This window comes from Pleurodeles waltl, chromosome 4_2 (assembly GCF_031143425.1).
Source record: "Pleurodeles waltl isolate 20211129_DDA chromosome 4_2, aPleWal1.hap1.20221129, whole genome shotgun sequence".
NCBI lineage: Eukaryota > Metazoa > Chordata > Amphibia > Caudata > Salamandridae > Pleurodeles > Pleurodeles waltl.
The window spans coordinates 291866170-291894156 of NC_090443.1; the positions used below are offsets into that span (position 1 = coordinate 291866170).

The 27987-nt window shown below is 45.8% G+C and overlaps 1 protein-coding gene across 3 annotated transcripts in view; it reads right to left on the reverse strand.

The window, feature by feature from the left end:
• Positions 1-27150, reverse strand: part of RASD2 (RASD family member 2) — a 41596-nt gene extending 14446 nt beyond the window's left edge. The window contains exon 1 of one of the 3 annotated variants that reach the window (XM_069231205.1): positions 23432-25605. In XM_069231205.1, the coding sequence (XP_069087306.1) occupies positions 23432-23590 (159 nt within the window). In that variant the 5' untranslated portion in view covers positions 23591-25605. Of the gene's footprint in view, positions 1-23431; positions 25606-26364; positions 26722-27049 lie in introns of those variants that run through there. The other 2 variants (XM_069231206.1, XM_069231204.1) reach the window with 2 other exon arrangements.
• Between the last annotated feature and the right edge of the window lie 837 nt (positions 27151-27987).

Below are 27987 nucleotides of genomic sequence, written 5' to 3' on the forward strand. Positions count from 1 at the left end.
TGGCGCCTGCAGGGGTCTGCCCATGCTCACAAATATAGGATCCAAGAAGATGGCACAAGCCACCATATCCAATTCCAAACATATGCTGATGACATTCAGATTTACAACAATGAGACAAGACCTCAGAACAAACACCCCGATGCTATATGAAGGACAAGCACTGGTGCCTAAGACCCATCTCTGGTTACTTTTCTATTTTATTGCCTCCGGGTTTGGGTACAACACCCGTTCAAACAAGAAAGATATAAACCTTTGCACCTGGTCAGACGCATACCTCTCTTTCTTTCTAAAGAATTCACCCAGTCCATACCACATCGATCTCAAATTAAATAATGCAGAGAAATGTCTTACTATTCCATCAGCCGAAGCACGGCATTGTGCTCATCTTGACCCTGGTTCTAGCCAGTCTAGGCTACTGCAACACGGCCTATGAAGGAATCGGTAAGAAGCAGAGATCCCATGGAAAATCTGACACCAGGCTGCCAGGCTAGGCTTCAATCTAATGAAACTGCATCACGTCACTTGTCAGGCTTTCTGAGCCACCAACACTCCAGTCAAACTACTGAACATAATCTATATAAAATTGAAGGGGAACAGCTCCATTGCCAGTCACCAAAAGGTAGTTATAGTTAGGACCTAGTTTCTATGGAAATAGCATTTTTTTGTTTTGCTAATAACTATGGCGCTCTTTGATGAATCTTCACGAAATTTTCCAAAAAAGCAACGGTGGTCACTTTAGCTGCTGTCTGGAAGTTTCGGGGTAATCCGTCAAGCAGGGGCCGAGAAAAAGGGGAGGTCCCAAAATGCATTTTACCCATTTATTTTTTAATAGGGATTTTGAACAGCGATAGTGCTGAAACCACTGGACAGGATTACACCAAATTTGGCAGAAGAGTAGCTCTTGGTCCAGCAAGAGGCCTTTTTGTTAATGAAAATTCAAATTTGTATAGATAGGGTCGCAAAGGATTTGCAACTCCTTCCGATCTCGTGCTGAGATGTGATTGGCTACCAACACTTCAACAAGGAAGTGTTGGTAGCCATGTTGGGTCTCGGCTTCAGCCAAGTCCCAGAAAAAAGTGTTAAAAAAACGAAAGTGGCCAGGATAGAGTCACCCTAACTCCTTAGCTCTGGTGCTAGGGTGCAGAGGAACGCCCCCCAGAGCAAAAAAAACATGTTTTTATTAATTTTGACTGCAATTTGTGGAGGATCCCCAGATCTCCTGTGCTTCGTCATTCTCAAGCCCCCGGGTGGGGCAAGACCCAGGGGCATGGTTAATTTTAATGCGGGGGCCGCTCAGTCACCCCGCAGCTCCAGGGACTGTCACCTCACCGGGGCTAAAGACATTATGGCCCTCATTACGACTTTGGCGGTCTTTTCAACAGACCGCCAAAGTCACGGGTGCCAGATGACTGCCAGTGTGACTTAATTCTGCCTGGCCGACGGCAGAAGAGAGGCGTTTTCCACCCCCAGCACCACCAACCCAAAAGGACTCCGCATTCCGTATTATGATACGTAATACGGTGCTGCGGTTTCCTGAATGGCAGTAGGGTGCAGGCCCAAGACAGGTAGGTGGACCGTCCGAAAGCGGGGGAGGAGGTGGGGTGTTGTGAGTATGTGTGTGATGTGTGCGTGTACGTGTATATGTAGTGGTATGGGTGTGCGTGAGTGCGTGTGTGTATGTATGTGTGCGCAGAGAGTGTGTGTGTCTGAATGGAAGCGGAGGGAAGGTGGGGTGTCAGGGTGCGAATGAGTAGGCATGTGTATTGTAGGGGTGTTTGTATGGGTGCATGCAAGCGAGTGGGGGTGTATGTCAGGGAGTGTGTTGATGAGTGGGGGTGTGTGTCTGTGTGCAAGTGACTGGGGGTGTCCGGATGTATGCGTGCAGTTGGAGGTGCATGTCTGCACGGGCGGAGTATGTGTCTGCAAGTGTGTGAATGGGCGGGGGTGTTTGCAGGTGAGTGGACATGTGGAAGGGGTATGTGCCAGTGTCAGGAATGGGGATTCCTGTCACCAGGTGCGTTACCGCCAGGGTTTTTGTGGTGGGGTGACTGTCATGGAAAGCCTGGCAGTTTGCCGAGTCATAATACCACTGGCAGTCTTACGGCCCGGTGGTCTGGCCACCCTGGCGGTACTGGCAGCGTTGTGGCAGTTTGACCTCAGTCTCGCAGACTCGTAATACGGGAGCCTTCATCGCCGGGTCCGTGACGGTAAGACCGCCACACTCGTAAAGAAGGCCTATGTGTTCGGGGGGCCACGTGGCCCCCCGCATCTCCGGGGACCGCAACCTCCCTGGAGATTAAATGCAATTCAATGTGGGTGGCTGTGCCGCCCCGGGGACCATCACCTCCCCATGGCTATTATCAAATTCAGTGCGGGGTGTGCGACTCACAGCAGCCCTGGGGACAACCACCTGCCAGGGACTGAAATGTTATCAATGCTGGGGGGCCATGCCCACCTCCGCAGAGCCAGGGACCACCACTTACCTGGGGTTTAAATGTAATTTAATGCTGGAGGTTTTGTGGAACCCCCACAGCCCTGTGGACCACCACCTTCCCGGGGCACTATTTATAAACAGTGCAGGGGGTCCTGCGGACCCCCTTGCCAGCCCCAGGGACCGCCACCTCCATGGGGCAGTAATTATGAACAGTGCGGGGGCTGCCTGCCCTCCCCCCACAGCCGGGGACCACCAACTCCCAGGGGCACTAAAGACAAACAATGCGGGTCGGGCGCTAGGCCACCGTGCAGCCCCGGGAACCACCACCTCTCTGGGGCTACACTCTTGATGAGTCACTGATGGCCCTGGGACAGCCACCTTCCAGGGCCGGCTCCTGCTATGTCCCAGAGTGCCAACCCCCGGGGGACATAGCTGTTTGCTTTTACTTGGTGGGAGCTGACAGCAAAAGCAAACAAAAGCAAACAAAGTCCGGTTTCTGCAAGAGAGGGCTGTCAAATAGCTTGCAGAAAGTTGAGTTTTCATCTGTCTTCCCTGCACGCAAATATGCATGCAGGGAAGACAGATGAAAACATTTCCCCTACAGGATGTGAGCCTTGAGGGTCCCCCCGCAGTCCTGTCCCTTTCTCTTTCTCTCTTTCATCCCATAGTGGGATGGGAGAGAGAGAGTGATAGTCATTACAATGGTCTTTCCATGCAATGCCTTTTACAAAAGTCACCTGTGGCCTAATGGTCAAAGTCACAGACCTTCACACTGAAAGTTTTGAGTTCTAGTCCAGGTGTGTCTGTGGTGAGTTCATTATTTTAGTGTATTTCAAACTTTAAAACTTGAAAGTTTTACTGAAAGGTGATCTCACACTTTTTAACTGACAAATACATTTTCCTTTTCATTCTAATTATATAATTCACCAAAGCCTAAAAAATTCCCTCTCTCTCTCCCTCTCCCTCTCCCTTTCTTTCTCTTTCTCTCTCTCAATTTCTCTTTTTCAATCTCTTTCTCCCACTCACACACCCATGCAGACCCTTACGCGCCCACTCACAGACCAACTCAAACACTCAGGCACCTACTCACAGACCCACTCAGACCCTCGTGCACCCACTCACAGCCCCACTCAGATCCTCACGCACCCACTCACAGATCCACTCATTCACACACCCACTCAGAGACCCATTCGGACTCTCACACACCCAGTCACAGACCCAATTAAACCTTCAAGCACCCACTCACAGACGCACACAGACACTGACACACCCACTAAAACACGGATGCATCCACTCTTACTCCAGTCACTCATGCACCTACTTACAGACCCACTGACACTCTCACACACCCACTCACAGACCCACTGAAACCCTCATGCATCCACTCACAAACCCACACACACAATGATGCACCTGCTAAGACACTGATGCACCCACTCTCACACCCAGACACTCTGACAGCCACTGTCACCCCCCAGATACACCCTCTTACACCCATTCTCACACCCAGAGAGACAGGCAGGGGCCAACTCCCACTGCGCACGGAAAATGGGCTGTGTGCTGCGTAGGGTTAGGGAGGTTGGCTGCAGGGTCTGACTGCAAGCCAGGCCCTGCAGCCAACTGCCACCACGCATGGCCAAAGGCTGTGCGCAGCGATGGTTGGATTAATGTATATTAATGAAAATTACTTTACGTTAGAAAAACCATAGAACTTCACTGAAAAAGCCAAAGTTTACAGAGGCGTTATAGTTAGGAAATAGAATAAAATAAAAACATAGAAATTCACTTAAAAAAACAAAGGTTACATGAACCTTATAGTTAGGCTTACATTTTTAACATACTAAACCACAGAAATTCACCTGTTATAGTTAGAATTATCTCAAGTAACTATAACTCGTGCCCTAAGGTAACTATAACTCGCACCCCTGCCATGCACTGCTAATTACCCCACAAATTACGGCACTCATGACAGCTTTGATAACGTCACTGATAATATCAATGTAATACTTGCAGTAAAATCTTTGATGAAAAAAACTGTGCATGGCGGGGGCACAAGTTGTAATTACCTTAGGGCACAAGTTATAGTTACTTGAGATAACTCTAACCATAACAGGTGAATTTCTATGGTTTCAAATGTTTAAAATGTGAGCCTAACTATAAAGCCCCTGTAACCTTTGTTTTTATAAATGAATATATATATCTTCAACATGCGCAGATGTGGATTTAAGAATAGTAAATCCATATGTACCTATTATGCACTTACTTTCTCAATATTTTGGTCCTCGATATTTTGGACACGATAATCTGTCCACACAATATTTTTCACTTTGGTATTCTGTCAGGCACTGCAATACTCTCAGATCCAGAGCATATGCAGAATGTGGTGCAGTGCTATATCCCTCTTACCTCTGCACCACCCAAAGGCCCAGCAGCTCTTTTCTTGTCTATCAGTCCAAATTCATCCACAATAAGCATGAGGATAAACCCATCTTACTGCTGGGAGCCTAAGTGGAATATCGTACAACCTACATAATCACTAGCAGCCATGTATTATAATCACTTACAGCAACCTATCAGAACCACTCTCAGTCATTATAATCACTCAAAATTATTAAAATCACACAGACCCATTTATCACAATTACTCAGAGGCTCATATTATAATGACTAACTTAAAGTCCACAGAATTTTCATTACTAAAAGTTGTATGCAACTCAAAGAAAACTAGATTTTATCTAGATAAATTAACATTATCAAAAAGTGGAGTGATTTATTTTCACAATTATTCTGCTTAGCATATGCTAGTTCATGTTTAATAGATACTGAAGTTCAAAAAATTTCATTATGGTGATATATGGAGGACGATTTCTGTTTTAAAGAGGCAGAAGCAATGTCTCAGAAACCTAATGCATGTTTCTCTTCCAATAATCAAAACCACTGGTATAATTTTAAAGTATATTTTACAATAAGTTATTGTCGAAAGGCAAATATCATGTTATATCATGTATATTTTCTGGCATAGTAAAACATTAAAATGAATAGTGTTAGAAATGGGGTCTTGCACTTTAGCACTGGTTGGCAGTGGTAAAGTGCCCAGAGTAACAAAAACAGTAAAATCAGAGTCCAGCACACATCAACAACCTGGGGAACAGAGGCAAAAAGTTAAGGGAGACCACGCCAAGGATGAAAACTCTAACGTGTCCCCCCCAGCTGAAAGTGGGGAGCAACTACCCAACCTCATGAGAGTTCTCATCACTAAGGTGGAAGAACCTGGACAAACCATCACCATTGGCATGCTCTGTACCAGGACGGTGTTCCACTGTAAAGTCCATCCCCTGTAGGGAAATGGACCACCTCAACAGTTTTGGATTCTCACCCCTCATCTGCATTAACCATCTGAGGGGCCTGTGGTCAGTCTGAACTCGGAAGTGAGTCCCAAACAAGTAGGGTCTTAGCTTCTTCAGTGCCCAGACCACAGCAAACGCTTCACGTTCTATGGCACTCTACCTACGTTCCCTGGGTAGTAACCTCCTGCTAATGAAGGCTACGGGTTGATCTAGGCCCTCTTCATTAAGCTGTGAGAGTACTGCTCCAATACCATGCTCTGAGGCGTCTGTTTGCACAACAAACTCCTTGGAGTAGTCAGGTGCCTTCAGCACAGGTGCTGTGCACATGGCAGCCTACAGGGCATCCAAAGCGTTTTGGCAGGCCTTTGTCCAGATCACTTTCCTGGTTTGCTTCTTAGAAGTCAACTCAGTTAAGGGGGTAACAATGGTACCATATTCCTTAACAAACCTCCTATAGTATCCTGTGAATCCTAAAAAGGCTCTCATTTCAGTCTGGGTCTTGGGAGGCTCCCAAGCCAGAATGGTATCAATCTTAGGCTGTAGGGGCGCCACCTGGCCACTCCCCACCTGGTGTCCTAAGTACACCACAGAACCCTGCCCTATTTGGCACTTGCTTGCCTTTACAGTGAGGCCTGCCTTCTGCAGGGCCTCTAACACTCTCCAGAGGTGTTGCAGCTGTTCCTCCCATGTGGAACTAAACACAGCAATTTCATCCAGGTAGGCAGCGCTGAACTCATCCAGCTCAGCCAACACCTGGTTGACCAACCTCTGAAAGGTGGCAGGGGCATTCTTCATCCCAAATGGCATCACTTTAAACTGAAAGTGCCCATCTGGGGTAGAAAATGCTGACCTCTCCTTGGCCCCCTCAGTTAAGGCAATCTGTCAGTACCCAGATGTTAAGTCAAACATCCTGAGGTACTTGGCAGTCCTTAACAGGTCAATGAGCTCATCAGCTCGGGGATGGGGTGTGCATCAGTCTTGCTGACCGCATTGAGTCCCCGGTAGTCCACACAGAACCTGAGTTCTGGAGTGGCAGCAGGTGCAGCAGCCTTTGATACCAATACCACTGGGCTGCTGGAGTGCTCAATAACCCCTAGGGCAAGCATTTTGGATACCTCATCCTTAATGCATACCCTCACCCTGTCAGTCACCCTGTAAACCTTCTGTTTAATAGGTGTACTGTCCCCAGTGTCCACCTCATGTGTGCACAAGTGTGTGACTCCTGAGATCAGGGAAAACAGTGAGGAAAACTGTCCCAACATGTGGCGACAGTCACCTTGCTGCTCCTCAGTCAGGGAGGGGGAGAGGATCACTCCCTCCACTGACCCATCTTTTTCTCCTGCAGACAGGAGGTCAGGAAGAGGCTCACTCTCCTCCTCTACCCCATCATCTGTCTCAAGGAGCATGGACAGTTCAATCCGCTCAAAGTGAGGTTTGAGGCATTTGACAAGCAGGACCCTTAATGGGTTCCTTGGAGACCGCAAGTCCACCAGGTAGGTGACTTCACTCTTGCGCTCCACCACCTCAAATGGCCCAGTCCACTTATCCTGGAGTTCCCCAGGCTCCACTGGTGCCATCACCCACACTTTTTATCCAGGTTGAAACTCGGCCAGAGTGGCATCCTGGTCATACCAGCATTTCATGTCCTCCTGACTTGCTTCCAGGTTCTCCAGAGCGAGACTCCTGAAGCAGGCAGTCTGGTTTCTCAAAGCCAGCATGTAACTGAATACAGCCTGGGGGGGTGGTTTACTAGGAGCTTTCTCCAAAGCTTCCTTGACCAGACTCAAGGGTCCCCTCACAGGTTAGCCATAAATCAGCTCAAAGGGACTAAACCCAAGTCCCTTTTGAGGCACCTCCCTGTAGGCGAACAAAAGGCATGGCAAGAGGACGTCCCACTTCCGCCTCAAGGGCTCTGACAGGCCCATGATCATGCCTTTTAAAGTGCGGTTGAATCTCTCAACCAGACCATTACTTTGGGGGTGGTAAGGGGTGGTGAACTTGTAGCTTACCCCACACCCCTTCCACAGAGACTTCATATACGTGGATATGAAGTTGGTACCCCTATCAGATACCACTTCCTTGGGGAACCCCATGCGGGTAAAAACCCCCATCAAACCACGACCCACCACAGGGGAAGTGATTGATCTCAAAGGAATGGCTTCTGGGTACCGGGTGGCATGGTTCACTAAGACCAGGATAAACCTGTTGCCCATGGCTGTCTTGGGATCCAGAGGCCCCACAATGTCAATGCCTACCCTCTCAAACGGAGTACTGGCAACAGGCAAAGGCTGAAGGGGAGCTTTACATTTCCTCCCACTCTTGCCACTTGCCTCACAAGTCTGACAAGACCTGCAATGTGCATCTGATTGCCTGCGCAATAGGGGCCAGTAAAAGTGGGTGACAAGCCTCTCAAAGGTCTTGTCCTGCCCCAAATGTCCAGCTAAAGGCACATCATGGGCCAACCCCAGTAGGAAGGCCCTGAAGCACTGGGGAACCACCAGCACACGGGCTGAGCCAGGCTCAGGAACCTTAGCCTCACTATACAGGAGGTCATCCTCCCAATATATCAGGTGTGATCCTGGCTCCTTGCCAGCCGCCTGGTCTGTAGCCTGCTGCCGCAAACCCTCCAAGGTAGGGCATGACTTCTGTTCTGCACAGAATGCTTCCCTGGTGGGCCCCCCTTCCTGCTGCCACTGCGACAGCTCAGGGACCTCCCCCAGTTCAGCCACCTGTTCCTCTGTAGTCTCCGGGGCGTAACCCTCAGGCTCCGCCTCCTCCCGGACTGTAGGAACATCTGGGGCCAGTTTCCCGTGCCCTCTGCCCTTCCTCTTCTTGGCGGTCCCCTGGGCCACTGTTTCAGGCTCCAGCGGCTTTTGATTACCCTGACGGGCTGCCATTGACTGGGTGGATACGCATACCCACCCAGGCAGAACCAACATCTCCAAGTGAGACCTGTTTTCCACCTCCTTCCAAGAGGAATCCCCCAGGTCATTGCCTAGAAAACAATCAACTGGCATGGTTGGACTCCCAGCTACCTTAAAGGAACCTGAGACCCCCCTCCCATTGAAAGGTAACCTGCGCCACTCTGCACAGGCGCTCTGAGTTGTCCACTGCAACTACTTGGTGAAGTACCCAGGGGTTTATCTGCTCTTCAGACACCAGCTGATTCCTCACTGTAGTCACGCTGGCTCCTGTGTCTCTCAGAGCCTCCACCCTCTGTCCATTAATGGTCACCCACTGCCTGTACTTCTTAGTGTTTTCAGGCACTAGGGTTCTCTGGACCATCTCACTGTCCCCTAATGAGACAAGGGTCATCTCAGCTGGTTCCCACCCACCTGAAACCAATTCCTCCCCAAGCGCTACACTGGCCAAACTCTGGGACGGCGCACCAGTGGGTGCTGGTGTACTTTTGGGGCATTTGTGGTCCCCCCTTACATGACCCACCTGGTCACATGCATAGCACTTATGTGGGGGACCACCTGCCACTGGCTTCCCTTTGGAGAACCATGGCTTCTTTTCACTGGGGGGTTGGGAATCCTTACCCTGGGAATCAGTCTGGGGCCCTTTAGAGAACTCCCCCTGTTTATCCTTACCCCCCCTTTCTTCTGAGAGAGACTGTGCCCACCCTTGGCCTGGCTCCCCCATACCTCCTTTGGACCCTGGTGCTCTCCCAGCGGTCCTCTTCCTGCGCAAGCTTCCTGGGGTCAGTCAGCTTGCTGTCAATCAGGTGCTGGCGCAGCTCTAGAAAACATAAACTGTACAAGTACTCCCAAGTAATCAGATTGTAAAGCCCCTCATACGTAGTTACCTTACTACCCTTCACCCAACCATCCAGTGACCTGCAATAAGAATCAACACATTCCAACCATGTTTGGGATTCCTTCTTCTTGTAGGATCTAAACTTATCCTTGTACTGCTCAGGGATAAGACCATACCTTGTAAGCAAGGCATCCTTCATGCTAGAGTAGGTGAGATTCTGAGCATCCCCTAAGGCTGTCAGTGTACCCCTCCCCTCTACTTCAAAGTGCTTCCACAGACCTGTCCTCCAATGAGCTTCGGGGACCAGATTCATATGGAGAGCAGACTAGTACCCCTTAAACCACAAGTATATGTCATCCTCCCTTTTATAATCCTTCCCAAGATCTTTAGGAATGTGCACCCTCCTTTCAGGCTGCATTGTGATGTGGCTGCCACCATCCCAACTAGACTGGCTCCTCTAATCCAGCTCTCTCAAACTACGCTCATGAGCCAACAAAATCTTTTTCTCTTCTAGTGCCATCCTCGTTTTCTCCAACTCCCTCTGGTGCTCCCTCTCTGCCTGTCTGTCCTGCAATTCTTCAGGGGTCAGACCCTTAGATGAGACACTGCTTCCTGCCCTGGAGACCCTCTCCTTGGACATAACAAGCCCAGCCGCAATACCATTGTGTATGGATTGCACTTCCTCCTCCTCATCTTCCTAATCCTCTGTGTGCCCTCCAGTGCACTTGGCTGTCACCCAGGCCCTCAGCGCCTTTTGCAGCTCCTCCTTCTTGGATGAGCTCTTAATGGGGCAGTTAAAGCTTTTACAGAACTCTTTTAACTGGGCCTTGGTATAGCTATCCAATTTCTACAGGTCAAAAGTAGCTCCAACTAATGCATCTCCAGATTGAGACATGATGAAAAGTAAAACAAAAAGTGCAAAGTTCCAAAAAGCAGAAAAGTTCCCAAATGAAGTTCAGAAGTCAATCAAAGATTACCACAAAAATAGGTGTAGGGAAAAATCCAAGCAAAAGACAAAAATCAAAGATCACCAAACAAGTAGTACGTGGTCACGTAGTGATCTGCACTCAAAATAGTAGTGTACACTTAATCACTGTATGTCAAGTACAAATACAAGCCAAATCCCAACCGTTGATCACCAATGTTAGAAATGGGGTCTTTGGTTGACAGTCAGGTTACCCCCTGTTCAAGCAAGGACCCTCACTCTAGTCAGGGTAAAAGAGAATCTCCCTCATCTAACCCATGCTTACCATGCCAGAAACAGGCTGGCGGTAGGGGTGTCATAATCCCCAGGGCAGCGCAGTGCTGCCCTGGCGGATTATCACCGCCGGGGCTAAAACGGCGGGAAACCGCCAGCCCCGGCGGTGCGACCGCGGCGCTTCCGCTGCGGTCGTATTAGGGCTGGAAGCACCGCCACCCTGTTGGCGGTGCTTCCGTCCTTTTAGCCCTGCCGGTCTCGGACCGCCAGGGTCAAAATGACCCCCACAGTAACTTAATGAAAACACTACAAAATGACACAACACCAGTTTAGAAAAATAGGAAATATTTATCTAAACAAAACAAGACCAAAACGACAAAAATCCATAATACACAAGTCACGTTATCAATTAAAAATCAAAAAGAGTCTTTAAGTAGTTTTAAACACACACTAACGCTGTCAGCGTGAAAAAGTACCTTGGCGCGTCAAAAATAACCTTGCACAGGCGAGTGCGTTTCAAAAAGGGCTTGTGAGGCGTTGATTCCACTCACGAGCAGTACTGTGCGTCGTTTCTCCTTTCGCCGGGTCGGGCGTGTCGTTTTTTCTCTCCACAGGAGAGCGATGCATCGATCCGGTCAGCACTCTCGGGTCCGGGCAGGCCTTGTTTGTTTTCCACGCCCAGCAGTACTTGAGTCGGAAATCCAGCCGCATGAAGATCCGAAAACCCTGCAGAGCGGGTGGTGATCTCCCAACCTCTGTCAGCGATGCTGCGCATTGTTTCTCCTGCTCCGTGTGTCGATTCTTCAGTCACGTTTCCTGCGAGCGTCAATGCTCAGCTGCGGAGCCAGCGGCGCGTCGTTTCTTCAGCCGCAGATCAGATTTGCGTTGATCTTTTCCCCACCCAGCGCTATGTGCGTGGATTTCCTTGTCTTCAGGCTGCCAGCTTCTCCTTTCAGGGTCCCAGGAACGAGATGGGCACCACAGGGCAGAGTAGGAGTCTCTCCAGAGACTCCAGGTGCTGGCAAAGAGAAGTCTTTGCTGTCCCTGAGACTTCAAACAACAGGAGGCAAGCTCTAAATCAAGCCCTTGGAGATTTCTTCTCAACATGGAAGGCACACAAAGTCCAGTCTTTGCCCTCTTACTCTGGCAGAAGCAGCAACTGAAGGATAGCTCCACAAAGCACAGTCACAGGCAGGGCAGCTCTTCTTTATCGGCTCTTCAGCTCTTCTCCAGGCAGAGGTTCCTCTTGCTTCCAGAAGTGTTTCTAAAGTCTGTGGTTTTGGGTGCCCTTCTTATACCCAATTTCTCCTTTGAAGTAGGCCTACTTCAAAGTAAAGTCTCTTTTGAATGTGAAATCCTGCCTTGCCCAGGCCAGGCCCCAGACACTCACTGGGGGGTTGGAGACTGCATTGTGTGAGGGCAGGCACAGCCCTTTCAGGTGTGAGTGACCACTCCTCCCCTCCCTCCTAGAACAGATGGCTCGTCAGGATATGCAGGCTACACCCCAGCTCCCTTTGTGTAACTGTCTAAGTTGAGGTGCAACCAGCCCAACTGTCAAACTGATCCAGATAGGGAATCCACAAACAGGCAGAGTCACAGAAATGGTATAAGCAAGAAAATGCTCACTTTCTAAAAGTGGCATTTTCAAACACACAATCTCAAAATCAACTTTACTAAAATATGTATTTTTAAATTGTGAGCCCAGAGACCCCAAACTCCACATGCCCATCTGCTCCCAAAGGGAATCTACACTTTAATCAGATTTAAAGGTAGCCCCCATGTTAACCTATGAGAGGGACAGGCCTTTCAACAGTGAAAAATGAAGTTAGCAATATTTCACTGTCAGGACATATAAAACACAATACTATGGGGGTTATTCCAACTTTGGAGGAAGTGGTAATCCGTCCCAAAAGTGACGGTAAAGTGACGGATATACCACCAGCCGTATTACCAGTCCATTATATCCTATGGAACTCGTAATACGGATGGTGGTAAATCCGTCACATTTGGGACGGATTACCACCTCCTCCAAAGTTGGAATAACCCCCTATATGTCCTACCTTAACCATACACTGCACCCTGCTCTTGGGGCTACCTAGGGCCTACCTTGGGGGTGTCTGATATGTAAGAAAAGGGAAGGTTTAGTCTTGGCAAGTGGGTACACTTGCCAAGTCGAATTTACAGTTAAAACTGCACACACAGACACTGCAATGGCAGGTCTGAGACATGATTACAAAGCTACTTATGTGGGTGGCACAATCAGTGCTGCAGGTCCACTAGTAGCATTTGATTTATAGGCCCTGGGCACCTCTAGTGCTTTGTACTACGGACTTACTAATAAATCAAATATGCCAATCATGGATAAGCCAATTACATACACTTTTGTAAAGGAGCACTTGCACTTTAGCATTGGTTAGCAGTGGTAAAGTGCCCAGCGTAACAAAAACAGTAAAATCAGAGTCCAGCACACATCAACAACCTGGGGAACAGAGGCAAAAAGTTAAGGGAGACCACGCCAAGGATGAAAAGTCTAACAAATAGAAAGGCCGAATATTTGGAAATGTTGGAACAAGAAAGGTATCTATTAGATACAGCAACTGTTTGAGGATGTTGCATTCCTATTGTTTACTAAATTCCAAGACTCAAACAATTTACCTAAATCATCTAGGTTTAAATTGGTTATAATTAATTAATGTCAGAGCAGTATTACTAGTATTGCAATGGTGTCTCATGATTCAGTACCATTTGAAGCTTCAAAGATGTACTCCATCCATAACTCTATTAAAGATACTAAGTCTAAATGTGAATTGGAGTGCAAATCGGATTCAGAGGTTATGTGGTCAACCGACTTGTAGAATGCTATTTGGAAGAAAAATCATAGGTGACCAGTAAGCATTACTAAAACTATTTTTTTTTATTAAACATTAGTTTCTCAATCCTTATACTATATACAAGATTGATAAATCTGTCTTCAATTTATGATGGCCATGTAAACATATTAGCACATTCTTTAACTTACTGTTTTTTAAAGTGAATAGGTAAAATTGGTTTGGATATTGATATAGAATAGAATGGTATTATCTTCAAACAAAGTGTAGGATAGCAGTTACTTTCATTGCTACTTCAAGACAACATTTGTTATGAATTATTTCTTCCTTTTTGTCTTATTTTTCTGTTTTAGAAAGCCATTGTCATTTTGAATATTATTGTTAAATTGTAAGACATATTTTGCATTTTAATATTTTAATCTCAAGTTAGCGCTAGTTTTTTATATTACACTGTTATCTTACTGGTTTTTAGTGACAACTTGTATTGATCGTTTCATTAGTAAACTAAATAAAAAATGTTTAAACAGACAATCGCTCACAGTCTTTACAATGGCTTGCTATCATATATTAGCATCACTCACAGTCATTAAGCTTACACCCCCTTATTGTTTTCATTCACTCGGCACAAGTCATAAACAGAACTACGAGTCGCAACCACTCACTAATAGCTAAGTCATATAATCACTCCTGATAGTCATGATTTATAATCATGGAAGGCACTTTTTAGAGTAATTCACTGCCCAACTGAATGGGATTCACTGGCAATGTCCCTTCATGGATCTCCTCCTACCTGTTTGTTCAAATGGCACTTACACGAACCAAAAGGACAACTATTACGTGTAGTCCCTCAGGGTACACTGTCTCCTGTCATCTTCATCCTCATGGAGCCTATTGCGGCTCTATTCACAAATACCAACATTTAGATTCACCAATATACTGCTGATACACAACTCTACCTGAAAGTATCCTCTGCTTCTGACATCCAATGCATTAAAACACTGCTTGCACCTCACAAGCAAGAAATAGTACAAACCTGGTTCATTGACCTGAATATTGATGGCGTCAAACTTTAAATTTAACTGAGTGGCAAGTCACTTGAATCCACCTTGGACACCAACCTCAACCTCAAGGAACACATTACTAAATTTAAAAAATCGCCTGGAGCCAGTTCTCTTTTCTAACATAAATGAAACCATTTCTTCCAGAAAGTGAGTTCTGAAATGTTGTCCAAGTCATCATACATCCCATCTTTTTGGTGGTAATGTTCTGCTCCATGGTCTTCCAGACTGCACACTGGTACCCCTTAAGGGCATCCTACACACCACAACATGTCTCATACAAGTTCAGAAGAAAAAAGATCACATCACACCCATACTCAAGGAAATCTATTTGCTTCCCCTGCTGCCCGGAACAATCTTCAAAACCAGCTACATCAATTACAAAGACATCATGACGAGCACCACTGCGTATCTTGCAGACAAGCTCAGCATCTCTAGTGGCCCATAGCACACCTTAAGTCAGGTCAACATCAGAATGTCTAAGATGTGAAAAAAGGGACAAAACACAAGGCAGTTTGCCATCTATGCACCCATAAGCTAGAACTATATCTCCATATTCATAAGGACTGTCCCAGCACTGCTCCAATTTATGAAACAGTTGAAGACACACCTCTTTAAAAAACACTACATACAATGTAGTAGCAATCCTATAACCGACTACCTCTCCTATCATTCAGTGCCTCTATGTTTGACTTTAACATTCTACAGCACTCTGCAGCCTTTTTAGTTAGATTTCCACTATGCAATTACCACATCCATACATATCTATATGTATACTGCTGCTCACTGGCACATATTTGAATCCATTATCACAAAAGCCTATTTTCTCCACACATCCAGAAACATGTTATCACCCACAGCCACACGTTGTAATCACTCACAATTATGTATTAAAATCGCTTATGTGTTAGAATTAACTGCTGTCACCTATTAGGATCACTTAAAACATGTATTTAAACTGGTTCCTGCAATATATTGTATTCGCACACAGCCACACACAATCAATCAGCCCCGTAATTTTATCCACGGCCAAATGTTATAACAACGTACTTCATGTGGTATAATGACTCAAACCACATATTAGGATCCCCAACAGCCTAATATTATTCTCATTCGTAGTCACGTTTTATAATGACTCACAGTAAATCTATTATGTGCTCAGAACCACATTGTTTTATCACTGACAACCCAGCCTCATATGCACTCACAGACACACATACTGATTACTGAAAGCCACAGCCTCTGATCACTCCTATCCAAGAATCATTTTCAGCCGAAGTGAAGAAAAATAATCACTCACAACCATGTGGCATTCTGCCTGCTAGTCGGTGTTATCTTCACTCACAGCCACACAATATGAACAGCCAAAGCCTAATGAAGGTGAAATAGCTGCAGATATGGACATGTGCTAGTACTACATTGCTATTGGTTCAGGTTGTTCAGTTAGTAGTAAAACAAGTTTATTAGTTAATTAAAACCATAAAACTTTTCCTTCCACGTAAACATTTAACAGAACAATTTTAGTGCAAAAAGACAATTACAGTTCTTTGGCTTAGGGTGAAATGGTAAGTAAAATTTCCTTCCACATAAAAATTTTAAGAAAAAAACATACTAGTGCTATAAGGCATTAATAATAGGGCAACAGAACAAACTTATTCAAGGTAAGAAAAATACAACGCAAAATAAAATCTTGTGTTTAAAATGAAATGGTATATAAAGTTTCCTTCCACAAAGAAATATAAAGAAAACAGTGACAGCCCAATGAGGTATTGGTAAAAATGGGACAAAGTTGGAAGAGGCCTTCTATCAATTTTATTTACCCCTACTTAAGTCTGGTTGTTGGTACCAGACTTTATTATGACACAAGCTAAACAACCCAATGGACTACCTAGGAGCCTTCCCTTCTTTAAGATGTTCAAAGTGGGTTATAGGGATTTCGCTATCGTTTCCGCCCTCCCTCTGAGTTGGTTATTTCGAGAGGCTGTGGTTTTTAGAGTGAAAATTTCCAAAAATTGAACCAGCCTAATGTTCAATATTGTATTTCGAGGGTTAAAGGCTGCAATTAATGCTTGTCTGCATGATCTAATTGTTAAACCGTTAAATTCTTTTTTTAGTAGGAGTCTCCTTTCGGCCGCCAGGGCTGGGCAAATGCAGACCACATGCATCAAGTTTTCATCTGCTAGATGACAGAGACGGCACTCCCGGGAGCCTACTTGCCGCTCCTTCTTCCATTTTGGCATGAGGTCTAAAGTAGGGACTTCACCCAGCCTAAGTCTGAGAAAGGATTGCTTGATTTTCCGTGAGTAAGAGCCAGCCATCAGTGGTGATTCTTTAAATGTTTTGTAGGAGTTAAGGATCAACCAACTATGCTCCCTTTTGGCCAATGAGATCTTATCTTCTAACAAGCTCTGTAATTTACTTGCTTTATTCACTGCTTTATTGAAAACGGAGATGGGTAGAGACCGGTTCCATACCTCATCTAAGCTCAAAAGATTCTTACTTTTTTCTAGATACCTTATGTAGTTGGGGTTCCCTCTTTCTAGGATAATTTCCTGCCAGACTAGATTGTCTAAAGACCCTTTTGAAGCGCGGCTCAGTTTGTAGCAGCATTTAATGTATGCTGCCGGTCGGGCTAACGACTGTTTGACCAGCATAAATTCCAGTCTGACCTGGGCTGGCGATGCACGTCCGGGCAGCCGAAAAACGCGCTTATATGTTTTTATCAGAAGCTTATCCAGAAGACCTACTTCCATCCCCCTCATTATTTCGGTCCCATAGGTGATAGTTGGAAGTAGCTTTGCTCTCATTACTGCTGTTAATGGGTTCAGAGCATGACCACAGATTGAATTTGCTAGCTTGCAAAAGGCGTAAGTAAGGGCCTGCGTCTTGTTTTTTATAGCCTCTTTTTGTGGCATGTAATTACCTCTAGCATCCACCACCAATCCTAGGTATCTGTATGATGTTACTTCCTCTGGGGTTTTCCCATTCATATGCCATTTACCTTGGGTGGTTGGCCTGCGGTTTAAGGTAATCATTTTAGATTTTTTATGATTAATTTCTAAATCATTAGAACCTGAGTATTCTTCTAATGCCTTTAACAATTTCTGCATGCCTATTCTGGTATTACTGATCAGTAGTAGGTCATCTGCATATAGTAGGTTGGATACTTGTTGACCGCCCAGTGATGGAGAGTGGGATGAGTGACCATTTAACTTGGCGGGGAGCTCTGCTATGTACAGGTTGAAGAGTGTTGGAGCCAATACACAGCCTTGCTTCACCCCCACTGTTGTTTTGACTGCCCTGGATAGGTGAGAGCCTTCCCCCAATTTAACCTTTACCCAAGTATCAGAGTATATCATTTTGATGGCATTTAAAATAGAGCGTGGCAGCCCCCACTGTAGTAATTTGGCCCACATTTTGCCGCGGGAGACACAGTCAAAAGCAGCTCTAAAGTCAACAAAACATAAATAAGTTGGAGTCCCCTTTGCTTTTGCTCTGTTTATGATCAAGCCTAGCCCCATAAGATTTGTTAATGTTCCTTGGTGCTTGGTGAACCCGGTTTGATTAAAGGGTAGAATATTGTTCTCTGTAATCCAGGCTTCTAGATGTTTTAGCACACAGCAGGAAAAGTACTTGAGGTCAACGTCTAAAAGAGCGATTAGTCTGTAGTTGCTTGGGGAGAGCGCGCTCCCACCCTTATATATGGGGTGGATTATTGAGCCTTTCCAGGATGCCGGGACAATGCCTGTTGTGATCACGTCATTAAACATTGCTGCCAGGAAATTGGCCCATCTTTCTGTGTCTTGTTTAAATAGTGCTTGCGGTAAGCCATTGGGGCTAGGGGCACAGTCCATTCGTGACTTTTCAATGATTTTTAATAGTTCTGGTGCCGTACATTTCAAAGGTTCAGGGATGTTGGGATCCCCACCAATCATATGTGACTGCATTTGGGGGCCTTCTTCGATGGTCAATTCTTTTAGATGTGACTTTAAATGGGATACCCATACTTCCTCTGTTATGTTTGTGTTATTGCCTGCTTTTGCACCATTGTCTATTGTATTGATGATTTTCCAGAATCTTTTGGAGTCAGATGTTTTGGTCGCAAAATGTAGTTTGGCCCACAGGGCCTCCTGTTGGCCTTTTTTAAAGGTCCATAGATTCCTTTTATACAATTTCCTTTGCTCTCTAAGAGCGGTCAATATTGATCCATTATCTGGGCATTTACTCAGTGACCTTAATAATTTACCTACTGCTGCTTTCCTTTTGCGCACTGGCAGCGGTAAAAGTGAACTTTGGCGGTGATTCAATTGTGCTCCCTTTCTCGTGTTACTTAAGGAATCTTTTTTTATGAGGTTGAGGGCAAAGTTCTCCCTGACTGTTGTCAACTTTGCCCCACTTGTGATAGTTGATTCTAGCTTCCGTAGGGCCTCTTCTGCCTGCCTTTCAATGGTGTCAGAGGACCATTGTTCAGTTGTTTTATATTATGTGGCTTCTTGACATACTAAAACTCCACAGACATCCAAGGATGAGTGTACTTTTGCCATTTAAATAAATGTTTAAGTATACTAATTACGAATTTATTCTTACATGGTAAAAAATATGGAAAAATGTGGATAAAATTAGAGATAAATAAATATGGATTAGGGTGGAAAAGTGAAAAAAAAAACTTCCAATTTATATGCCATTATCACTTCCAGGCTTTTATTGTAATCACTCATAACCAAGTGTTATAATCAGGCTGCCATATACTATAGTTGCTCACAGCTACTTAATTTTAATCACTGAAAGTCTTGTACTCTGATTACTCACAGCCACACATCATAATCCCCCTCAATCACCCATCATAGTCACTCAGTCTCATATTCTAATAACTCATGTGCACGTATTAGAATCATTTACATCTCAGATTAGACTCACTGACAGTCACGCCTTATACTATTCTCACAACCAGACACATTTTATAACCACCCAAAACCAAACTTCATAATCACTCTTACCAGATAGTTATAATCCATATTTCCACCCACACCAACACAAATTAATGGTATGCACTGCCACATTAAATATTCTCTCACCAATATCTCTCAGTCACTCCATGACACTTTTTATATTCACTCTCAGTCGGGTCTTATAATGATGGCTGCTAGCCATGTTTTATAATCACTCATTTCCACTTATTAATAAGAAACAGAATTATAGATGGGTTATGGTGTTTTATAGGCATGTTTCCCACCAAGGGTTTCTGAGGGACATCAAATAGACAACTCAAGTGAAGCTCAATTTGTCTATGATGTCACTCACAACCCTGTTGAAAAACATCCCTAGAACTCACTTTTTACCCACCTATAATTTTATGTTCTGTACTACTAATCCCCATTTTGCCAGCTGGCATGTAGGGCAGCAACCAAGGACCTCCACTTCAGTTTATCTTGACCGAATTTTAGTACGGTGCACCAGCTGTGGTTACGGGTCTTCATTTCCGTTTCCACAGGTTGCCTCCAGGTGTTTTTTTTTGTCTGCCTCTCTTGCGTTTGCCTTCTGGGATCTGATAGAGAGCTTTTTTGTGATGGAGTCTTATTTTCTTGTGATGGTGTATCGTATCCATTTCCACCTTCTTACTCCGAGGATGTGTAGGTTATAAAGCCTCATCCCAGATGTTACTTAAGCCAGCTTTCCTGTTTCATACATAGTCTGTACTTTTCTGAATCTGATTCTGGTCTTGCACTTCACACTCAGTAATCCATCATCTTGTCAGTTGTTTCCTTGGGGATTTGCTAGTGTCAATCATGCATGTCTCACTCAGAGACTCTGAAAGTCCCTTGTGCCAAGAGGATTTAGCAGTTGTTGCTGTTGTTTCCATAGCCATTTTTTATGGGACAAGGTTGTTAAGACTTATGCTCACCCTTCAACCTGGAGGACCAGTGGATTTCACTTTGCCGGGTCTCTATTTTTGACCTGCTCGGCATGGGTGATCCTGCCAGGACACTAGACTCCCAAGTCAGTGAGAGATGCAAATCCCTCGACCACTTCAAGGTGACGATTCCCCGATCTATAATTCTATGTTATGCGATGGCCACCAAAATCATCCACCCCTGATTTTAACATCTATGCAGAGGTAGAGGAGTAATGGGGGAGCTATGCATTACATGGCCTCTTCTCCTTGTCCCAGATTTAAAAACACCATCATGGCCTTCTTCCACCCACCCCTACCATTCTCTGTTCCTTCCTTTCCTCTCAGACAGCCCAGCAAGAGCAGCCTGGAATTACTTTATTATGTATCAAAAGTGGTTAGAAAATTCAGTTATACACCATTTCTATGTGACTGCAGTGAATTACTGGATTTAGAATCCGGTCATTCACACTAATGGTTCGCTATGAGAGCCATACGTAACATATAGAATTATAGATGGGTAACAGTGAATTACGGGGATGTTTTTCACCGAGGGTTATGAGTGACAGCAAATAGATAAAGGGAAGCTCAAAGTTGTCTATGGTGTCACTCAGTGCACCAAGGTGACAAACATGCCCGTAATTCACTTTTTACTGATCTATAATTTTATATTATATATGTCCCCCCAAAAATCATCTGCCCCTCTTTCAACTGCTACGCTGGGGGAGAAGAGAAATGAGGAATGGCATATAACATGGTCTCTCCTCCCTATCCCAAATGTAAAAAATAAATACCTTACCTGCCATCATTAAGTAGCCCCCACCACCTTCCCTTCCTTCTCCCCCCCTCCTGCAGCTGCATTTCTGCTTTCAGACAAAGCAGACCAGCCACTCTGCATTTACAGGCTATCCGGCAGGCCTGTCCGTCGGGCCTGGAAAGCCTTTCTGACGTAGCAACCGTGGGTAATGAGTTCTGGTGTCAATTGTTTCTACGTCACAGCAGTGAGATATGACATTTAGAAAGATAAATAAGTGCTAGTGGCTCTCTACCAGAGCCATACATAACATATAGAATTATAGATGGGTAACAGTGAATTATGGGGATGTTTTGCACTGAGGTGTTCTGAGTGACATCAAACAGATAAGGAGAGTGAAGCTCAAGTTATTTGCAATGTCACTCTGAGTTTCAAGGTGAAAAACATCCATGTAATCCACTTTTGACTTGTCTATAATTTGTGGTTATGTATGGCCCTCAAAATCATTTGCCCCTGCCTTCAACTTCTATGCAGGGCAGATTAGTTATAGGGCAGCCGTACCTAAGAAAGGCCTTTCCTCCTTTACCCAAATGTGAAAAATAAATACCTCACTTGTCATCCTTAACCAGCCCCCACCACCTTCACTGCTTTACTTCCTTCCCCTGCAGCTGTGCTTTCTGCTTTCTTTCAGAGCAGACAAGGAGTGCTGTGCTGACAGGCTCTCAGGCATTCATGACGTAGTAAGGGTGGGTAACAAATTTCGTTTTCAACTGTTGCCACATCACAGCAGTGAGATACCAGATTTAAAATCTGATGGAAACAATCAAGGCTCTTAATGAGAACCATTTATAACATATAGGCTTATAGATGGGTAATAGTGAATTACAGGGATGTTTTCACCGAGGGGTTTTGATTGACATCAAACAAAAAAGAGAGTGAAGCGCTTGTTGCTTATTATGTCACTCAGAACCAAAAGGTGAAAAACTTCCATGTAATTCACTTTTTGCTCATATATAATTGTATCTTATTTATGGCCCCCAAAATCATCTGACCCTACTTTCAACTGCTATGTAGGGGCAGAGGTGTTATGTGTGAGCCATACATAACATGGCCTCTCTTCCTGTTCAAAATGCAAAAAATAATAATAATAATAATAATCATACCTGGCCTTCTGCCAACCCTACCGCTCTCAGTGCCCTCCCCTCCAGAAACTGTGCTTTGTGGATTCCAGGGCCACTCTGAAAGGCTTTCAGACACCCAAGCCTGGAATAACTTTATGACGAAACAACAGTGGGTAACGGGTTTTGATAACAACTGTTGTGACGTCATTGCAGTGAGCTACTGAATATTAATCCAGTTATTCACGCTGGTGGCTCTGTACCACAGCCATACATACCAAACACGCTACTGATTATCCCTCACTGTGAAAAATTTATGAACGAGGGTTCAACACCCAACGCCAAGCTATAGTGACTGCAATGACACAAATAGCAAGCAATCATTCTGCAAGGCAACAAACATCAGTACACCTCAGAGGCGCCTACACCGCACATCTCACAACCACCACAGTGCCAGAGGCCATACAGAAGGAATGTGGCTAAAGTGCGATCTGTGTCAGGCTACACGAAAGGAGTAGAGAAATTGGCAACCATATCTACTCAGCTTGGAAATCCATGTCAAATGCCCTCCGTTAGAACATAGCACATTCATTTGGCCTAGAGCAAAATCATTCCATGTGGGAAGACGGAGATCAACCAACCTGAAGCGCTACGACGTCATGTCAATGGCAAAGGTGTACTATATCATGAAGAAATAGCAATGTAGTATATATGTAACATAACTGGCACTATAATTTCATACAATCACATGTGACAATCGTTCACAGTCACATGTTATTATCACTCGAGACAAGATCGCACGTCATAATCACCTGCAACAACCTATAATTGTTCAAGCTGCCTAGTACACCTACTGCTACACATTATAATAATTCACGGACAGATTTAATAATTACTCAGAACATTTCACTCATAGCAGTGTTCTATATTAGCTCACTACCTTGCTTTATAATCACTCGTGCTCATGGTATGTTGATCACTCGCAGCCATGTTTACCATCACTCAAAGGTAGCTCTTCGATAACACCCTCCCAACCAGATGCTTACCTTCCTTGGAAGGTGGGCACTTTCCACTGCCCCTTCCTGGACTCTCATGTGGGACCCCTCATTGATTTCACTGGTGGATCCTGGAGTCCAGAACCCAGTTAGGGCCCCCCTCAGTCCCAGGGCCTGAGCTCTCTCCTTGATTTGTAGAGTTTGTCTCATTATTATATAGGGGTTTCTTCTGTTTTCCAAGTTGTTTGGGCTGGTCACTCTAGACAGTAATGCCCTTTGCCAGGGTGTGATAATTGCTTTGTTGCCTTGAAGTCGTCTTGAAGTTGTTGATGCAAGAAATGGAAATGATGATAGAAATGTTGCACTTTACGAGTGGCTAATTTAATATCACTTAAAAGTGTCAAAACAAAGTGTTGGAAGGGCAGGGGGTGTTGAATCCTCCCTCCTTCGGGTTGCTCAGGGGATGTCCAAGGGGGTTCTTGCTCCATAAGCCTACAGGTGTTCTTCAAGGTGTTGCCTCTCCTCCCGGGATACAAGGGTTCCTCAGGCAGTCCAAATGGTCTTATCTTCAGAGATAGATGTGCCCTCCTTCTTTCAGGAATACAGGGTTGCTGAGGGTATCCAGAGGATCCAGAGGAAGAGGGTGTTCACAGCAGGGAAGGGATCCTATCTACCTCAGGGATAATTCGAGTTCTTGGAATGTCCAATGAAGGACCTCTCCTCCTTCAAGTTACCATGGAGTTTCCAGTGGGATACTCTTTCAGGGTAAAGGGGTTCTTGGGATGTCCGCGAGAGGGATCCCATCTTCTTTAAAGATACATGGGCCCAGGAGGATACCCTGGTGTGGGTCTCTCCTCTGAGAATGCTGAGAGTATTGCGGATGCTCAGGAGGTGGTCAGTTTTCAGCTTTTGAATTACATATAGGTTGCCGAGAATGTTCAGGGTCCTCCCCTCTCCTCCAAGGGCACAGGTATTCTAAGGGTGTTCAAAGGCAGAGCAGAGGTCCTCCCTCCTTTTGGGATACTGGAAACTGGGACTCTCTCAGGGAATATCCAAGAAGGTCTCCTCTCCTTCAAAGATATAGGGGATCCAGACTGACTCACCTCTCCTTCAAGAATACAGTGTCCTCAAGGTGCCGCGTAGGTCTCCTCTCTAGAGGTACAGGGGCCTGCTCACCTTTACAAATAATGAGTCCCTGAGGATGCCCAGGGTGGCCTCTCCTTCAAAGATACAGAAGATCCGTTGCATATTAATCGAGTAAGTAGGACTGCAAACTTTTGTTCAAGGTTAATAATGTTTCTATGGATGTCAAGGAAGGGTCATTCTCCTTCAGGTGCTCAAGGGGTTGCCAGATGGGGCTACAGCTTCAATATGATAGGGCCCCTGGAGATTACAGGGATACCTACTACTAACATGGTTCTTGACATAGTCAAGGGGATGGGTCCCTCCTCGAACAAGGATACATGAGTGTGGAGAATCTATGGGGGTCTCTCTTTCAGGCCTACAAGGGTCCTCAGTGAATCCACTGTGCCCTCCCTTCTTCAGGATTCAGTGTCCCTTGGTTGCCCAGGGGGTCTTCTATTGTCACGAAATGCATGGATTACGCTTCTTCAGGGAGTCATGGGTAGTCCGCAGGGTCACCCTCCTTCAGAGGTAGAGGAGGTCCTGAGAAGAAGAATAAGATTCATGAGGGTGTCAAAGGGCCACCTACCTCCAACTTCAGTGACACAGGGGGGCTGGCGGTGTCAGAATGGGTCCACCACTTTCAAGGATACAGCTGTCCTTCAGGCTTTCCAGCGGTGTTAACTCCATTCGGAGGCACAGGTGTCCCTCTTGTTTCAAAGCTAGAGTCCGGAGGGTGTCCAGGGAGGTGTTCCTCGGTGAAGAATACAGGGGCTCCTCAGACTGCCCAGAAGGTCTACTCTTCAGTTGGAGAGACGGGGGTCCTCCAGGGGGTCTTGCGGATGTTCGTTCATTTTCTCCTCTTCCTGGATCGAGGGTGTTCAGGGTTGTGAAGAGGATCGTCACAGTGTTAAAGGGGCTTTCGTTCCTTCAGAGGTTAAGAGGGGCGCCGAGTCTTTGGTCCTCCCTGCAGTCGAAGGCAGAGGATAATCCAGGAACTGTAAGTAGAGATCAGAGCGCAAGCAATCTCCTCAGCAGTGCCTCCGCCCCTGGCCCACCCCTCCCACTCCCCTCTACTTCGCTCCACCATCAGAGTCAGTCTCTCCCTTCCCCACTCACTCTCGCCCCCTCAGCCTTCCCGTGAGAGAATCAGACGCTCTCGTTCCCTGTGAGGGTGTCACATGTAGTCTCTCTATTCAAGGTACGAAACGACAGCTCCCTTTAAGAGTGCAGCGCGCCCATGCTTCCTGTGAAAGGGGAGATGCTTGCGCTCCTGTGTGAGATTCTCAAACTTCACGTGTGGTACTCTCGTGCTTCGGGTGTTCTGGCAAAGTGCGCACTGAGGCGCGACCCAGGTCTCTGCTACGCCCGTAGCGTATGGGGCCCCAGTTCGGTCTAAAGTCTCTGGATATCTGTGAGATATGAAAACCTCGGGGCCCCTCATCACATCCTGCGGGAGAGGGAGCATCATTTTGTGCTACGCCACAGAATGCGCGAGCGCCCTGTGTGTGAGCAAAAGTGCGACGCTAGTAATATCCCTGTGCCCTGGGGCACTAGAGCACCTTAGGCTGGAAACGATCCAGTAACCAGTGCCAACTGTGGTCAGTGGCATAGCCGGGGTGTCATGGGTCCCAGTGCTAAGAAGGAAACGTCCTAACGCCCCCCGCCCCTACTGCTGCTGAAATACAGCAATAATAATCAAGGTTCAATTGGTCCCTCAGTCCTCCGAGACCCGGTGCCACTGCACCTGCTGCACCAATGCCCGCACGCTCCATTACAGAAGCCACGCACCTAAAACGAACTCTCTACAACCGAGTCTACGCGATTACAGACATAGAAAAGTGATTTGCGTGCTGAATTACCTTTGATACAGAGTTGCAGGAAAAAGGGGGCAGAGGGGGGGAGGTGGCGCCGACTTCTGCCAAGCACTGCAAAGTAAAATTCCCACATCTTAACACTACATAGAAGTGCATGCGCTACGAAGTTTTGAAATCATGCCTATAATTCAGTGTCTTCTTAATGCCTGCTAGTATTTACTTAATCTAGCGTGGACCCGTAATGATAACGGTAAAATAAACCTGAAGCAATTTCCAACAAAAAAACATGTCTGTCTTGCAGGTTTTGAAGTTTCAGGGCGTTCCTTACTAATTTTTCCAGGGAGAGTCACACACCACAATAAGGCTAAAAGTGCTTCTGCCCAGCCAGCCCCTTATCCCCAGGCCGAAAGACAGCGGCCCCACCCATAACTCCCAGTCAATCACCGGGAAACGGACTCTCAGGGCATGCCCTGGGGCCAAATTAAATCAAATTACTCAACGCCGTACATAATAGACGGAAGCGTTAGAAGCCCCGCCCCTACTCCAAATCCAGGTATCACCGCACCCCTCCTTAACAACGGTAAACTAAATATGTGCAGGTGTGACTCTCCATCACCGCCCCTCCCCTCCCCTCCAGCTGACAGATATGAGACAACAATATAGACATCAATATTTCAGCACCTTTTGTATTCCCCTCTCTACTGCACCTTAAGCCCTGCCACCCACCTACCGAGCAGCTGGAGAGCCGAGGGCCCCCTTTCCCTGAACAGTCATCCTTTCTTTCCTAATCCAATTCACCTGTCAGGGCGGGGGCGGGCAGGGAGTTATTACATTGTCAGCCTCAGAAGTGATGCGCAGCGCACATCTGAGAGGTAATCACGAATCCTGTGAGGCGGAGGGGTGGGAGGCGCGATCGAAGGCCCGGGACCCCAGGACATACGTGTGACGTGCTCGTATGTATACACACAATCCTGAGGTAAGATATGCTTCACACGCCATCTCTCACCCCACCATGCACTGCTCATGACCCCACAGATGGCATTACTGATGACATCAAAGATGACCTCACCAGGACATCTGAAAGGACATCATTGATAACATCAGTGCCCTCATTTACACCCTTATATCACACAATGACTCTACAATTATATCAATACATACAGGTCAAACATATTTTGTAAGCAGTGTTGAAGAGCTTTTATATTTTACATAGAAAATTAATTGCTGGCATAAACACTAGATGGCATATTTTAATAACGTACATTGATTCGACTTTGACCAACACCCAGGCCTCAGACTAAATGATTAGTTTACTCAATAGCCTTTAAGAATAACTGGCACTGTTTCAAAGTCTCTGTACACAGACTGGCATAACCTCAAACCACGCGAGCTACTTTGCCCCCTCGACTTCAAATCAGGCGAGGCCACCTAATTCTAATGGGGCCGATAACCCTCCGAAATCAGCATAAAACCTTTTTTAGACCGTCATTTATCAAACACTACCGAGCAGAGTGGCATTAAACCACAAAAAGTATCATTTCCGAGTAAAGTTGTATTTTTATGCTAAACTAATCAGTGGATAAAATGGTAAATACACCGTCCCCAAAAATGTTTATCTGAGACAAAAAAAGATCTGCGCAGAACGTGATCTTCTAAAACGTAACTGGA